The 16,320-nt window shown below is 40.3% G+C and overlaps 1 protein-coding gene and 2 long non-coding RNA genes across 7 annotated transcripts; 2 read left to right on the forward strand and 1 right to left on the reverse strand.

The window, feature by feature from the left end:
- Positions 1-1,109: 1,109 nt before the first annotated feature.
- Positions 1,110-3,155, forward strand: LOC122611528. Of its 3 annotated transcripts, none has more exons than XR_006325524.1 (3): positions 1,110-1,165; positions 1,492-2,619; positions 2,688-3,155. It is a non-coding gene; the product is annotated as an uncharacterized LOC122611528 (long non-coding RNA). The 3 variants fall into 3 exon arrangements; XR_006325523.1 differs by having other exon boundaries at positions 1,492-2,614; XR_006325525.1 differs by having other exon boundaries at positions 1,492-2,028; positions 2,120-3,155.
- A 3,719-nt stretch (positions 3,156-6,874) lies between these two features.
- On the forward strand, positions 6,875-8,017 carry LOC122611530. Of its 2 annotated transcripts, XR_006325531.1 has the most exons (4): positions 6,875-6,934; positions 6,989-7,201; positions 7,261-7,797; positions 7,889-8,017. It is a non-coding gene; the product is annotated as an uncharacterized LOC122611530 (long non-coding RNA). The 2 variants fall into 2 exon arrangements; XR_006325530.1 differs by having other exon boundaries at positions 7,261-8,013.
- A 5,322-nt stretch (positions 8,018-13,339) lies between these two features.
- LOC122611527 lies at positions 13,340-15,436 on the reverse strand. 2 transcript variants are annotated; one of them, XM_043784676.1, is made up of 2 exons: positions 14,837-15,436; positions 13,340-14,047 (listed from the first exon to the last, which is right to left on the reverse strand). In XM_043784676.1, the coding sequence occupies exons 1-2, from the start codon at positions 14,964-14,966 to the stop codon at positions 13,776-13,778; spliced, it is 402 nt and encodes a 133-aa protein (XP_043640611.1). In that variant the 5' UTR covers positions 14,967-15,436; the 3' UTR covers positions 13,340-13,775. The 2 variants fall into 2 exon arrangements, with proteins under 2 accessions (XP_043640611.1, XP_043640612.1); XM_043784677.1 differs by lacking the exon at positions 13,340-14,047 and adding an exon at positions 14,456-14,744 and having other exon boundaries at positions 14,837-15,426.
- Positions 15,437-16,320: the final 884 nt, after the last annotated feature.

A 16,320-nucleotide genomic window follows, 5' to 3' on the forward strand; every position in this document is an offset into this window, starting at 1 on the left:
ACCGCTACCTGCGTTGTTGTTCTTTGGCCCTTTTCGTTGGCGCGCTTAGATAAGCGGACCGTCAAGTGACGCTCTACATTGTATTCTGCGGGTATACCCTTTTCGGCGTCATTTTGCACACACTATTAATTGATACTGCGTGACTTGAATTTCAATTTAAATAATTTGTTTTCGTTTATCTATATATATACAAATTGAGAACAAGTTTCACCAATGATTATAACTCCAGAAGGCATGAGCAGATTTTAACGGTTTTGCATTCGTTGGAAAGGTCTCGGGATCCGTTAGGACAAAGTCCGTTAGGAAAAATTCAAAAGAAAAGCGGGAAAACCGTTTTTTACATGCAGCGCCATTTCTAAAACATAGGATGTCATCCTTCTCTGCTCATTTCGTTTTATTTAATTCATGAGACAAACTTTATTTGGTTCATAAATAAATTGTAACAGCAGGCATTTGTGTTTGAGGTGGTAAGTTGAACTGTGTTAATTATGTGTATCGTGCATTTGAGGTTAAACTCACCACTTCCACCTTCTTCGACTTCCTCATCCTCCTTCTTCTTCATCAATTAGAAGATAAACGAGCCGACCGCAATAAAGCAAGAAGACTAAAGCATCAAAAATCACGCAGGTTTTCAGAAGAAGGAGGAGGAGGAAGACGAAGAAGGAAGAAGAAAAAGGTAGAGGAAGAAGAAAGAGGATGAAGAAGAAAAAAAAGGACGAAGAAGAAGAAGGAAGAGGAGGCAGACGAAGAAGGAGAAGGAAGAAGAAGGAGGAGGATTAAGAAGATGGAGGAGGAAGAAGAAGGAGAAGGATTAGGAAGAAGGAGGAAGAAGAAGGATGAAGAAGAAGAAGGAAGAAGGAATAAGGAGCATGAAGAAGTCAGAAGAAGAAAGAGGAGGAAGAGGTGGAAGACGAAGGAGGAGGAGGAAGACGAAGAGGGATAAAACGGTGAATTTAACCTCAAATGCACGTTCCACATCATTTACACAGTTCAACTTACCACTTTATTGAATTTAAAATTTCATTGATTTAAGCTGCAGCGCCTTTTCTGAAATATAGGATGTCATTTATCTCTGCTCAGTTAGTTCTAGAGTGCTCTTCTCTTTCATTCAATTTTGTGCTTTTGGAAATCAAATTGGATATTTTATTTGGAAATCGTATTCCATGTTAGTATTTTTCATCATTTATTAATAGTGTTTCTAAATTCAATTTTTTTTTAGATTCGTAACAAACCGGATTTGCTAAACACGTGCTTTATTGAATTGTACGGGTTGTGTTGTTGTTAGTGTGGTGTTTTATTTCTTCGCGGGCCAGGCGAACTTTGTCTCGCCCCTAATTGTTCTTTTATATAGTTCTAGAGTACTATTCTATTTCATTCAATTTTGTGCTTTTGGAAATCAAATTGGATATTTTATTTGGAAATCGTATTCCATGTAAGTATTATGCATCATATATTTATAGTGTTAGTCGTGTCTTAAATTTCATCATACAGCAAATAAAATGCCACGACCAAGGCGTACTAATATTAGTCGCCGTTCACGTAATGCTTATACTTTAAGGTCGAATAGAACATTGCAAAGTGAGGAATAGCGTGCACAAATTAATGCAGATAGAAGAGATCGATATGCACGAAATCGAAACTCACCTAATCGATCTCTTGATAGGCAGCCACCTCGCCAATGCGAGCGGGAGTTCGTGTTTTGCAGCAAACGCTCCTTGCTGCTTTTAATTACAATAGTGCGATTGATTACAGTGAATATGGCTGTATTGGTGGAATGACGGTGAGATGTGCACATTGTGGTGCAGCCAAATTTCCAAATGAAACAGATGGCATGTGCTGTGCTAACGGCAAAGTGAAATTGCCAACATTTGAACCTCCACCCGATCCACTACGTTCGCTGATTTTTGGAATGGTATCAACGTCGACACATTTTTTGTCTCATATTCAAGAATACAATGAAGTGACAATCAAGTGACTTCTTTTGGTGCGACAAAAATTGTAAGAGGCAATTATATGCCGACGTTCAAGGTGATTAGTTCTTCTTCCTTCTTCTTCATCCTCCTTCCTCCTTCTTCTTCTCCTCCTTCTTCTTCTTCCTTCTTCGTCTCACATATTACAGATTCAGGGTCAGATTTACCACCGCGCTGGCTTATTATTACCATATCCTGATACCGACCATCAATTCTTACAAATCTATTTCGTTGGAAATGAAAATCGCGAATTGGATCGGCGATGTACAATTGCAAGGGGGCAAGGCGACAAATTGTTTCTGAGCTTCAAACATTTTTTTATCAACACAATGAATTAGTTCGATTATTCAAAATCGCTCTCGATCGTATGCCATCGGCTAACCACAAAATCATCTTAAAAGCCGATAGAACACCCATTCGAGAGGATGCAAGACGATTTAATGCACCGACAATCGATGATGTGGCTATTGTAATTGTTGGGGACCAGTTTTAATCTCGCGACATCGTGCTACATCGAAGAAATGAGCAATTACAGCGTGTTTCAGAGCTTCACCGCAGCTATGATGCATTACAATATCCATTATTGTACTGGAAAGGTGATGACGCCTATAATATCAATATACCAATGATAGATCCACAAACCAGTAGAGTATAATATAAATTCAATATGCATTCATTTTAACACAAGAAGAAATTTTAATTTTTTAAACATTACAGGTCGTGACATTCAAAAAAAAGTTAGTGCGATGAACTATTATTCGTACAGATTCATTATTCGCTCAGAAGAAGACAATTTCATTTTGAGATTTGGCAAACTTTTCAATCAATACGCTGTTGACATGTACGCAAAAATAGAAACAGAAAGTCTGAATTACCTTCGATTCAATAAAGCAAATTTACGATCGGAAGAATATATACATTTGCGAGATGCAATAGTGAATGATGGTAATGCAAATGATATCGGACGTTTAACAATATTACCATCCACATATGTCGGCAGTCCGCGTCACATGCTTGAATACACGCAAGATGCAATGTCATGTGAGTGCTACTGCACGCACACATATTGATATGGTTGATTCAAAAAGATACACCAAATGAGATTGATCGCATTATATCAGCCGAAATTCCAGATCAAAACAGCGATCCACAATTATTTCAATTTGTTACGAAAAACATGATTCACGGCCCATGCGGTGAACTAAATTTAAATTCGCCATGCATGACTGCATGCGGCGAAGCGCATAGGGCCCACTATTTTAATATACATTTCGAACAATAAATTAATAATTTATGAAATTAAAAATAACCTATTTTTTTGACTTAATAAATTTCTAATTATTGATTCGAAGGTTATTAAATTATATTATATTATTATATTATATAAATTATATTATATATATATCTGATTTGAGATAATTTGTTTCGTCCATTTATTTATTTAATTCGGAAATAATATTTAATTAATTTAATTTAATTAATTTAAATATTTAATTTAAAATGAGCCTAGAAACCAAAAATAAATCGATTCTGGAAGAGCTGAAAAGCAAGCTCCAAAGTCGGGTCAGAACAATTCGCCGATTAAATGAGCGATTAGAAACGGGATCCATTCCGCTATTAGAGGAAGAATTGAAATGTCTACTAGAAAATTTAAATGATTCAATTAATAAGGCAAATCAATTACAAGAACATATAGAAGACATAGACTGTAGCAATGAATTTGGCGACGAGTTGGAAGAACTTTGTATAGTGACCAAGGCAAAAATAATGTCCCTGTTGTCTGCCCTGAAGGTAGCAAGCGTCAGCGAAGCTTCGGGATCAGCTGCTGTAGCTGCAACTCGTGCGCGACTTCCGAATTTGGCATTGCCAAAATTCAGTGGAGATTATTTTGAGTTCAAAAATTTCATCAGCCTTTTCGAAACATTGGTTCATAAAGACGCCAGCATTCCAGTTATCGAAAAATGTAACCATTTAATTTCATGTCTCTCTGGTGAAGCTTTAGGAACAATTAAAGCTTACCAAGTCACCGAAAGGTTTACGATAACGAATGCCTCATCTTTATGAATAATATTATATATCAACATTGTTTAGTCTTCCTAAAATATCGCATCAGTCCGCTTCCTCCTTGAGAAACCTTATCGATACTGTTTCGTCGATTTATGGTTCTCTGTTATCGATAGGAGATGATACAAAAATTTCGAATGCAATGTTGATATATTTGGTATTGAATAGAGTCGACCCAGTGACCAATCAAAATTGGGAGGAACAGCTCGATTATGAGACTTTGCCGCTTTGACCGATTTTGAAAAAATGTTAAGTCGCCGATGTCAGCATTTATCAGCTGAAGAATCGACAAAGCCGAAGCAAGATAAAATTGTGTCGAGCAAACCACATAATCGTAGCTCATTCTCGTGTTCCTTCTCCAACAGCAAGCCTCAGCAAACTTGTAGCTATTGCAATGCAGCAGATCATTTGCTACAGAATTGTAGCCCGTTTGGGCGTCTCTCTGTAATGCAAAGGTTCGAGTTTGTTAAGTCTGCCTCCTTATGTATTAATTGTCTGCGAAAAGGCCATACTGTTTCGAAATGCAAAGGCAAAAAGTGTCGAGCTTGTGACCGCTCACACCATATTCTGCTTCATAGATATACAGAGCCTGAGAACAGTTTAGCGTTGCCACCCCCGCCAGAGACCATGTCTCCTACTTTTAACCAAGATCAGCCTTCCACGTCACATGTTATGCATGTCACGTCCTTGGGCAGGGTGATTTTGGCTACGTCAATCGTAAGCGTCCGTACGAAAAGCGGAGAATACGTTTTAGCTCAGCTGGACTCTGGGTCTCAAACGAATTTTATAACAGATGAACTGGCGAACCGCTTACAGATTCGTAGAGAGGAGTCGTGTATCAACTTACTTGGTATTGGCGAGTCCAATTCTCAAGTCAAAAAAAAGGTACACACAGTGGTGAAGTCGCGAATAATGGATCTGGATCTTAAAGTCGATCTCCGGTTACCATCCTGATCAGTCGGTGAACGTCAGTGATTCAAAGATCCCGAAGAACCTACCATTAGCAGACCCATATTTCTACAAGTCACAAAAATTTAATATGTTGATAGGAGCAGAATCATTTTTCGAATTGCTAGCTGTTGGTCAAATTAGACAAGGTCCTGACTATCAAACTTTACAAAAGTCCCTTCTTGGTTGGGTTGTTTCGGGCAGATACAAGTCTGCAGTCCCGAAACAAGTTGTGAATAGTTTCAGTTGTAGTGAAGAATCTTTAGTATCGATTGACAGCACACTACAGAAATTTTGGTCGCTGGAGGAAATGCCAAATCCAAAGAAAATTCTGTCGCCTAAGCACAAGTTATGTGAAGACCATTATAGGAAGACTACTCAGGTATTGCTATCAGGTCGCTTTGAAGTTAGGCTGCCGTTTAAATCTGATCCAAATGGATTAGGCAACTCGTTCGAGGTTGCAAAACGGCGGTTTTTGTCGCTTGAGCGAAGGTTGTCCTAAATTGAAGACCATGTACTTGGAATTCATGGAAGAATATCTCGCCCTAGGTCATATGTCGCCTACAGACAACAAAATCCCTTCCACTCCACATTATGTCATTCCCCATCAATGCGTGTTAAGGCCCCAGAGTACGTCAAGAAAGTTGCGCGTCGTGTTCCCCCCGGGCCCGTATTTCCTGTCGCCCCCTTCTCCCTCTCGTTCGTTAAAACTCGCATTAATAGTTGGGAAGTTAATCCAAGCTTGCGCACTAATAATTTTCGTTTTCGCTTCGCTTTTGCACCGCTACCTGCGTTGTTGTTCTTTGGCCCTTTTCGTTGGCGCGCTTAGATAAGCGGACCGTCAAGTGACGCTCTACATTGTATTCTGCGGGTATACCCTTTTCGGCGTCATTTTGCACACACTATTAATTGATACTGCGTGACTTGAATTTCAATTTAAATAATTTGTTTTCGTTTATCTATATATATACAAATTGAGAACAAGTTTCACCAATGATTATAACTCCAGAACGCATGAGCAGATTTTAACGGTTTTGCATTCGTTGGAAAGGTCTCGGGATCCGTTAGGACAAAGTCCGTTAGGAAAAATTCAAAAGAAAAGCGGGAAAACCGTTTTTTACATGCAGCGCCATTTCTAAAACATAGGATGTCATCCTTCTCTGCTCATTTCGTTTTATTTAATTCATGAGACAAACTTTATTTGGTTCATAAATAAATTGTAACAGCAGGCATTTGTGTTTGAGGTGGTAAGTTGAACTGTGTTAATTATGTGTATCGTGCATTTGAGGTTAAACTCACCACTTCCACCTTCTTCGACTTCCTCATCCTCCTTCTTCTTCATCAATTAGAAGATAAACGAGCCGACCGCAATAAAGCAAGAAGACTAAAGCATCAAAAATCACGCAGGTTTTCAGAAGAAGGAGGAGGAGGAAGACGAAGAAGGAAGAAGAAAAAGGTAGAGGAAGAAGAAAGAGGATGAAGAAGAAAAAAAAGGACGAAGAAGAAGAAGGAAGAGGAGGCAGACGAAGAAGGAGAAGGAAGAAGAAGGAGGAGGATTAAGAAGATGGAGGAGGAAGAAGAAGGAGAAGGATTAGGAAGAAGGAGGAAGAAGAAGGATGAAGAAGAAGAAGGAAGAAGGAAGAAGGAATAAGGAGCATGAAGAAGTCAGAAGAAGAAAGAGGAGGAAGAGGTGGAAGACGAAGGAGGAGGAGGAAGACGAAGAGGGATAAAACGGTGAATTTAACCTCAAATGCACGTTCCACATCATTTACACAGTTCAACTTACCACTTTATTGAATTTAAAATTTCATTGATTTAAGCTGCAGCGCCTTTTCTGAAATATAGGATGTCATTTATCTCTGCTCAGTTAGTTCTAGAGTGCTCTTCTCTTTCATTCAATTTTGTGCTTTTGGAAATCAAATTGGATATTTTATTTGGAAATCGTATTCCATGTTAGTATTTTTCATCATTTATTAATAGTGTTTCTAAATTCAATTTTTTTTTAGATTCGTAACAAACCGGATTTGCTAAACACGTGCTTTATTGAATTGTACGGTTTGTGTTGTTGTTAGTGTGGTGTTTTATTTCTTCGCGGGCCAGGCGAACTTTGTCTCGCCCCTAATTGTTCTTTTATATAGTTCTAGAGTACTATTCTATTTCATTCAATTTTGTGCTTTTGGAAATCAAATTGGATATTTTATTTGGAAATCGTATTCCATGTAAGTATTATGCATCATATATTTATAGTGTTAGTCGTGTCTTAAATTTCATCATACAGCAAATAAAATGCCACGACCAAGGCGTACTAATATTAGTCGCCGTTCACGTAATGCTTATACTTTAAGGTCGAATAGAACATTGCAAAGTGAGGAATAGCGTGCACAAATTAATGCAGATAGAAGAGATCGATATGCACGAAATCGAAACTCACCTAATCGATCTCTTGATAGGCAGCCACTTCGCCAATGCGAGCGGGAGTTCGTGTTTTGCAGCAAACGCTCCTTGCTGCTTTTAATTACAATAGTGCGATTGATTACAGTGAATATGGCTGTATTGGTGGAATGACGGTGAGATGTGCACATTGTGGTGCAGCCAAATTTCCAAATGAAACAGATGGCATGTGCTGTGCTAACGGCAAAGTGAAATTGCCAACATTTGAACCTCCACCCGATCCACTACGTTCGCTGATTTTTGGAATGGTATCAACGTCGACACATTTTTTGTCTCATATTCAAGAATACAATGAAGTGACAATCAAGTGACTTCTTTTGGTGCGACAAAAATTGTAAGAGGCAATTATATGCCGACGTTCAAGGTGATTAGTTCTTCTTCCTTCTTCTTCATCCTCCTTCCTCCTTCTTCTTCTCCTCCTTCTTCTTCTTCCTTCTTCGTCTCACATATTACAGATTCAGGGTCAGATTTACCACCGCGCTGGCTTATTATTACCATATCCTGATACCGACCATCAATTCTTACAAATCTATTTCGTTGGAAATGAAAATCGCGAATTGGATCGGCGATGTACAATTGCAAGGGGCAAGGCGACAAATTGTTTCTGAGCTTCAAACATTTTTTTATCAACACAATGAATTAGTTCGATTATTCAAAATCGCTCTCGATCGTATGCCATCGGCTAACCACAAAATCATCTTAAAAGCCGATAGAACACCCATTCGAGAGGATGCAAGACGATTTAATGCACCGACAATCGATGATGTGGCTATTGTAATTGTTGGGGACCAGTTTTAATCTCGCGACATCGTGCTACATCGAAGAAATGAGCAATTACAGCGTGTTTCAGAGCTTCACCGCAGCTATGATGCATTACAATATCCATTATTGTACTGGAAAGGTGATGACGCCTATAATATCAACATACCAATGATAGATCCACAAACCAGTAGAGTATAATATAAATTCAATATGCATTCATTTTAACACAAGAAGAAATTTTAATTTTTTAAACATTACAGGTCGTGACATTCAAAAAAAAGTTAGTGCGATGAACTATTATTCGTAAAGATTCATTATTCGCCCAGAAGAAGACAATTTCATTTTGAGATTTGGCAAACTTTTCAATCAATACGCTGTTGACATGTACGCAAAAATAGAAACAGAAAGTCTGAATTACCTTCGATTCAATAAAGCAAATTTACGATCGGAAGAATATATACATTTGCGAGATGCAATAGTGAATGATGGTAATGCAAATGATATCGGACGTTTAACAATATTACCATCCACATATGTCGGCAGTCCGCGTCACATGCTTGAATACACGCAAGATGCAATGTCATGTGAGTGCTACTGCACGCACACATATTGATATGGTTGATTCAAAAAGATACACCAAATGAGATTGATCGCATTATATCAGCCGAAATTCCAGATCAAAACAGCGATCCACAATTATTTCAATTTGTTACGAAAAACATGATTCACGGCCCATGCGGTGAACTAAATTTAAATTCGCCATGCATGACTGCATGCGGCGAAGCGCATAGGGCCCACTATTTTAATATACATTTCGAACAATAAATTAATAATTTATGAAATTAAAAATAACCTATTTTTTTGACTTAATAAATTTCTAATTATTGATTCGAAGGTTATTAAATTATATTATATTATTATATTATATAAATTATCTTATATATATATCTGATTTGAGATAATTTGTTTCGTCCATTTATTTATTTAATTCGGAAATAATATTTAATTAATTTAATTTAATTAATTTAAATATTTAATTTAAAATGAGCCTAGAAACCAAAAATAAATCGATTCTGGAAGAGCTGAAAAGCAAGCTCCAAAGTCGGGTCAGAACAATTCGCCGATTAAATGAGCGATTAGAAACGGGATCCATTCCGCTATTAGAGGAAGAATTGAAATGTCTACTAGAAAATTTAAATGATTCAATTAATAAGGCAAATCAATTACAAGAACATATAGAAGACATAGACTGTAGCAATGAATTTGGCGACGAGTTGGAAGAACTTTGAACAAAAATAATGTCCCTGTTGTCTGCCCTGAAGGTAGCAAGCGTCAGCGAAGCTCCGGGATCAGCTGCTGTAGCTCCAACTCGTGCGCGACTTCCGAATTTGGCATTGCCAAAATTCAGTGGAGATTATTTTGAGTTCAAAAATTTCATCAGCCTTTTCGAAACATTGGTTCATAAAGACGCCAGCATTCCAGTTATCGAAAAATGTAACCATTTAATTTCATGTCTCTCTGGTGAAGCTTTAGGAACAATTAAAGCTTACCAAGTCACCGAGAGCAATTACGAAAAGGCACTAGCCAGTTTAAAAAAGGTTTACGATAACGAATGCCTCATCTTTATGAATAATATTATATATCAACATTGTTTAGTCTTCCTAAAATATCGCATCAGTCCGCTTCCTTGAGAAACCTTATCGATACTGTTTCGTCGATTTATGGTTCTCTGTTATCGATAGGAGATGATACAAAAATTTCGAATGCAATGTTGATATATTTGGTATTGAATAGAGTCGACCCAGTGACCAATCAAAATTGGGAGGAACAGCTCGATTATGAGACTTTGCCGCTTTGACCGATTTTGAAAAAATGTTAAGTCGCCGATGTCAGCATTTATCAGCTGAAGAATCGACAAAGCCGAAGCAAGATAAAATTGTGTCGAGCAAACCACATAATCGTAGCTCATTCTCGTGTTCCTTCTCCAACAGCAAGCCTCAGCAAACTTGTAGCTATTGCAATGCAGCAGATCATTTGCTACAGAATTGTAGCCCGTTTGGGCGTCTCTCTGTAATGCAAAGGTTCGAGTTTGTTAAGTCTGCCTCCTTATGTATTAATTGTCTGCGAAAAGGCCATACTGTTTCGAAATGCAAAGGCAAAAAGTGTCGAGCTTGTGACCGCTCACACCATATTCTGCTTCATAGATATACAGAGCCTGAGAACAGTTTAGCGTTGCCACCCCCGCCAGAGACCATGTCTCCTACTTTTAACCAAGATCAGCCTTCCACGTCACATGTTATGCATGCCACGTCCTTGGGCAGGGTGATTTTGGCTACGTCAATCGTAAGCGTCCGTACGAAAAGCGGAGAATACGTTTTAGCTCAGCTGGACTCTGGGTCTCAAACGAATTTTATAACAGATGAACTGGCGAACCGCTTACAGATTCGTAGAGAGGAGTCGTGTATCAACTTACTTGGTATTGGCGAGTCCAATTCTCAAGTCAAAAAAAAGGTACACACAGTGGTGAAGTCGCGAATAATGGATCTGGATCTTAAAGTCGATCTCCGGTTACCATCCTGATCAGTCGGTGAACGTCAGTGATTCGAAGATCCCGAAGAACCTACCATTAGCAGACCCATATTTCTACAAGTCACAAAAATTTGATATGTTGATAGGAGCAGAATCATTTTTCGAATTGCTAGCTGTTGGTCAAATTAGACAAGGTCCTGACTATCAAACTTTACAAAAGTCCCTTCTTGGTTGGGTTGTTTCGGGCAGATACAAGTCTGCAGTCCCGAAACAAGTTGTGAATAGTTTCAGTTGTAGTGAAGAATCTTTAGTATCGATTGACAGCACACTACAGAAATTTTGGTCGCTGGAGGAAATGCCAAATCCAAAGAAAATTCTGTCGCCTAAGCACAAGTTATGTGAAGACCATTATAGGAAGACTACTCAGGTATTGCTATCAGGTCGCTTTGAAGTTAGGCTGCCGTTTAAATCTGATCCAAATGGATTAGGCAACTCGTTCGAGGTTGCAAAACGGCGGTTTTTGTCGCTTGAGCGAAGGTTGTCTCGAGATCCTAAATTGAAGACCATGTACTTGGAATTCATGGAAGAATATCTCGCCCTAGGTCATATGTCGCCTACAGACAACAAAATCCCTTCCACTCCACATTATGTCATTCCCCATCAATGCGTGTTAAGGCCCCAGAGTACGTCAAGAAAGTTGCGCGTCGTGTTCGATGCGTCCTGCAAAACATCGTCTCAGGTGGCCTTAAACGACATCCTGATGGTGGGGCCGACAATTCAAGAAGAGTTGTAATCCACTCTACTCCGCTTCCGCCTGCACAGGCATGCCCTGACTGCCGATGTAAAAAAGATGTATCGCCAAGTAATAGTTAATGAAGCGGATAGGAAGTTTCAACTCATAGTGTGAAGGAGAGACCCCCCTGAATCCATGAGATTATACAAGCTCAACACCGTCACATATGGTACTGGACCAGCCCCATTTCTGGCTATTCGGTGTTTAAAGAGGTTGAGTGAATCTGCTAAATTTTCATTCCCTAGAGCTGCCGACGTAATTGGATCCGATTTTTACGTCGATGACATGTTAACTGGTGCTGCATGCGTAGAGGAGCTAAAGACAATTAAGTCTGAAGTGTCTCAGGTTCTTCAAACAGCAGGTTTTGAATTGACAAAGTGGTTTTCAAACTCACCTGAGGTCACTGCATCTGAGAGCACAGTTAAGTCGATACCTATCTCGGATTCAGAGTCAACTAAGGCATTAGGAATATCGTGGTTGCCTAGCGAAGATGCCTTCAAGTTCAAAATTGACACTTCTGTCATGGGTCTCCGAGCGACCAAACGGAACATACTATCGGTGCCATCGAAGCTGTTTGACCCCCTCGGCTTGTTAAGTCCCATTGTGATTAAAGGAAAGATCCTATTGCAGGAACTCTGGGATTGGGATTGGGATGAATCAATTCCGATGCATTTGGTAACAGCTTGGGATATGCTAAAAAGCACTCTGTCTCAACTGGATGAGATATCGATTCCTCGGCTCGTGCATACCGACCAATTGTCACCGGTACAGCTACATGCCTTTGCCGACGCCTCCATGAGAGCTTATGGAGCTTGCGTCTATATTCGTAGCAAAACTGCCGAAGGTTTTAAATTATCGTTGTTGACTTCAAAGTCAAAAGTAGCGCCGCTCAAGACCAAAACGCTCCTAAGGCTTGAGTTATGTGCCGCTCACCTTCTCGCAGATCTCTGCCGTAGAATCAAACCCTTATTAAAAGTCCCTATCGAACGAATTGTATACTGGTCGGACTCTGAAGTTACTCTTCACTGGATTCGATCTCATCCATCTTCGTTGTCGACATTCGTTTCGAACAGGGTAGCGGAGATTCAAGAATGGTCAGGAGAAGCTACATGGCGGCATGTTCCCACAAAGCAGAACCCAGCAGATATCGTTTCGAGAGGTTGTGACGTCGACGAGATAGGGCAGTCGATCTGGTTCACTGGCCCACCATTTCTGAAGGACAAAGAAGAAAACTGGCCCATTTCGAGCCGGATGAGGAAGTCTTGCGTCAGGAAGCTAGGAAGACTGTGGTCGGGCTGACCGCTGCCGTGCAATATTCCGATTTGCTGGATGTCATCGAGGGGTTTTTGTCACACCTCAATCCGCTTAGAGTGTTCGCTTAAATGTTCCGCTTTATAAGAAAATGGAAAGACAAGAGTATAGTTTAGCGTTTCATAAGATTATCGAAATAGTACAAAATCACGAGTATCAAGTAGAAATTGAAAAGGTTCGTAAAGGCTCCAAGGTCGGCCAAAGTCTTCAGCGATTGAACCCATTCATCCATGAGGATACAGGCACTTGGTGGAACTTTTCGTTGTTGCGAGTTGGGGGGCGACTAGCTTACGCTCCTATATCATTTGATGCCAAGTTTCCCTTGCTGTTGACGAAACGCTCGCAGTTTGTGCAGAGCTACGTCCGGCATTTGCACCATTCCAATTTTCATGTCGGCCCTCGAGCACTAGTGAGCATCCTACGACAGCGTATTTGGACCGTAAACGCTCAGGAACTCTGCAGTCAGACAGTTCGATCATTTGTGCGCTGCTTCAAATGCAAGCCTCTACTGATGACACAAATTATGGAAAATCTTCCCGCAGATAGACTCCGTGATGTGGCGTTGATTTTTGTGGCCCTGTCTATACGACATTAAAAATTCGAGGAAGGCCCCCGTATAAGTCCTACGTTGCCTTATATGTTTGTTTTGCGTCCAAGGCGGTTCACTTAGAGATTGTCTCAGATCTAAGTACTGATTCTTTTCTATTGGCTTTTCAAAGATTCATTGGTCGACGAGGATGTCCGCAGTCGGTGCATTGCGACAACTCGTCGGGATCGAGGCCACGATGAACTCGCGGCCCCTCGGAGCGCTCAGCCAGGACCCAAGCGACGGAGAGGCGCTAACTCCCGGGCACCTACTGACTGGAGGGCCGCTCATCGCAGCACCAGCACTCCGGACCCCGGACCAGGCGGGTCTCAGTTGCTTGCAGCGATGGCGGCTTGTCTCTTCAGTCAGGCAAACGTTCTGGCGGCGATGGTCCCGGGAATATGTCCTGGGCCTTCAGGTTCGGGGCAAGTGGCACGAGGAGAAGGCCAACGTCGAGGAGGGCCAATTCGTCGTCGTGGCAGAGGACAACCTGCTGCCTCAACAGTGGCTCCTGGGAAGGATCGTCGCGACGCACGCAGGAGAGGACGGCAAGGTCAGGGTCGTCGACCTTACAAGCTGGCGCCGCTGCCGATTTGTTGAAGCCGTGGAGGCGTTCAACGGGGCCGGTGTTGGCTGAACCCATATTGTCGGTTATTGTTTGTTTGTTGTTTATTGTTGGCATGTGAAGAAGAAAAAAAATGTGTAAGTTAGTTTAGGGCGAAGGTGGAAGCATAATAAAGCTCTCTCTCGCTCTTTGCGAATTCGCCCCGTCTTCGCTAACCTCTGTTAAGCTAGGCCTAAGAACATATATGTTAAATAGAAGATGAAGTCGAAAATTGAATTCAAGCCGAGCACACGCATTTTTTCGTCGTCGTCGTTGCGAAATTAAAACCTAATTATTCTTGCCACCAAAGTTCGATCAATATTTTTAATAAACTAATTAAAAACTTCACCAGCTTTGGGCGCATGTTGTATTTTGTCGTCTTCTGCAAAAAGTAGTGCTCACAGTAGCAGCGCATTGTTCCACAGTCGGCCACCGTATTACCGTAAAGAATATCTACTTTTTATTATATAATAAATGTTTGGGATATTTGATCAGAAAGTACAATAATTCAGATTTATAAAAAGCTTTGATATTGTTGATGCACAAAGCTTTTTTTGGACTGCATGAGATATCAGTGTTGGGGGTGTATGGACTTTTAATTAACACGTTGTTAGTTTCAACGAGATTTCCGCGAGAAGTAGGTGTTTGTGTGAGAGTTTGTAAACGACTGGTTTTATTTCCATAGGGGAGCTTACATGAGTATGATAACCGAGTTAAGAGTCAAATCTGTAGGAATTTCTTAATGAGTAAAATTTCAAATAATAAAGAGGTTATTGAGTTTGACCGAACATCCCGGCCCCTTGAAAATATCCACTTACAACCAGAAATAGACAGCACGGCTAGCTTTAGTACAGGTCGACAACATGATGCCTTCCTGGTTTGAGTTTGGTCCACTCGAATAAATCCATCTTTGCAGGTACGACCCCTTTGATGCGTCCGATTGTCCATTGTAGGAGCTGATTAATATTGTCATGAGTGGGGTCCACTCGCCCGCCCAAATGTTCGATGATGGTGTTGTCCATTTTCTTCGTCCTCGAAGCTCGTTTATGTAGTCGGCTAACCATTGTCGCCATAACTGTTGCTTAGCAGCAGTCATGGCGTCAATAGGGTATGATGAGCCCTGTTTCAAACGGTTCATAAAATCCAAGAATGAAGTAATAAAGTTTTCACATTCGGTATGGTTTCCATTAAACGACGGTAAGGCCAATCCTAAGAGTCGGGAAACTGGTGTTAGGTTGTTGTTTAGCTCATCGCCAATAAGTCGTTTAAATTTTTTTCGTAATTTGGAAATGCTTGTTGAAAATAACTAATTAATATTGTTACGCGAGACTTTATGTTATGCCAAATGTTGTGATTGTGGCGAAAAAGAAATAATAAAAGGGGTAATGATAATAAGTTTGACCGAACAATGACATACTTTCAAAAGGTCGGTTATACTAGTATTGCTGCTGTCTACTATAAGGAGGCTGGTTAAATTTTTTTAAAAGTGTAACAGCGAGGATTAAGTCCTCAAGTAGTTTATCTATTGATTTCCATGTCTTGTCGATGTAAATTTCAAAAGATGTCAAGTTCGTCGTGTGTCTCATATAAGAGAACGAGTCCCAGATTGTTATGTATCCGTCGACTATAGATATGTAGTCCGATTGGGAGTAGTCGCTGTCTCAATGTCGCTTCGGTCAAGGTCGTGCTTGCTATTGTTAAAAGGAAATTATATCTTAGCCTAAAAGAAGATTTTTTTTAATAATTGTCATGATTTTTTAATGTCACAAGCTTACTAAAAATTGTCCTTATGGACCACCCTTCCGCTAATAAGAACCGTCCTAAATAGGTCTGCTTCCACTTTACCTTCTGTGAATAGGGGTTATAGTTTATTCCCTAATCTCCTATTGTTTTTTATCCAAGCCCTGTCGTTTATCAAATACGACTTATAGGCCCTACTTCATTTGGTCCAGTGCCTTTTTCTATGCTTCTGCCATTTTTTCCTAAATGCGCTCTGCATTGTCTTTGGAGGCTGCTTGAATTACGTCTATGGGTCTCTCGTTTGCCACCGAATTGATCTGTTGTTCTTTATGATTGCAAGGAAAATACTTTCGACAGTATTCTCTACCTGTGTTACCTTATGAGATAGTGCTATATCCGCAAGAGTGCCATGGAACCGCTCGAACTGTCCATTAAAAGAGCTATGCAAGGGTGGATCCTTTGAATTTGCAGTACCAAAGCTATTGCGGAGCATTGATTTAACGGTTTCTGAATTCAACGATTTCTCGTTGGCGCAGTAAATTGCGTTTGTTATGGATAACAT

This window comes from Drosophila teissieri, chromosome 2L (genome assembly GCF_016746235.2).
Source record: "Drosophila teissieri strain GT53w chromosome 2L, Prin_Dtei_1.1, whole genome shotgun sequence".
In the NCBI taxonomy this organism is placed as follows: domain Eukaryota; kingdom Metazoa; phylum Arthropoda; class Insecta; order Diptera; family Drosophilidae; genus Drosophila; species Drosophila teissieri.

Coding starts and splice junctions, on each gene's coding strand:
- LOC122611527 (XM_043784676.1), bottom strand. CDS start 14,966: ATGGACAATCGGACGCATCAAAGGGGTCGTACCTGCAAAGATGGATTT. Junction 14,048..14,836: donor CGTGCTGTCTATTTCTGGTT/GTAAGTGGATAT, acceptor ATATGGGTTCAG/CCAACACCGGCCCCGTTGAA.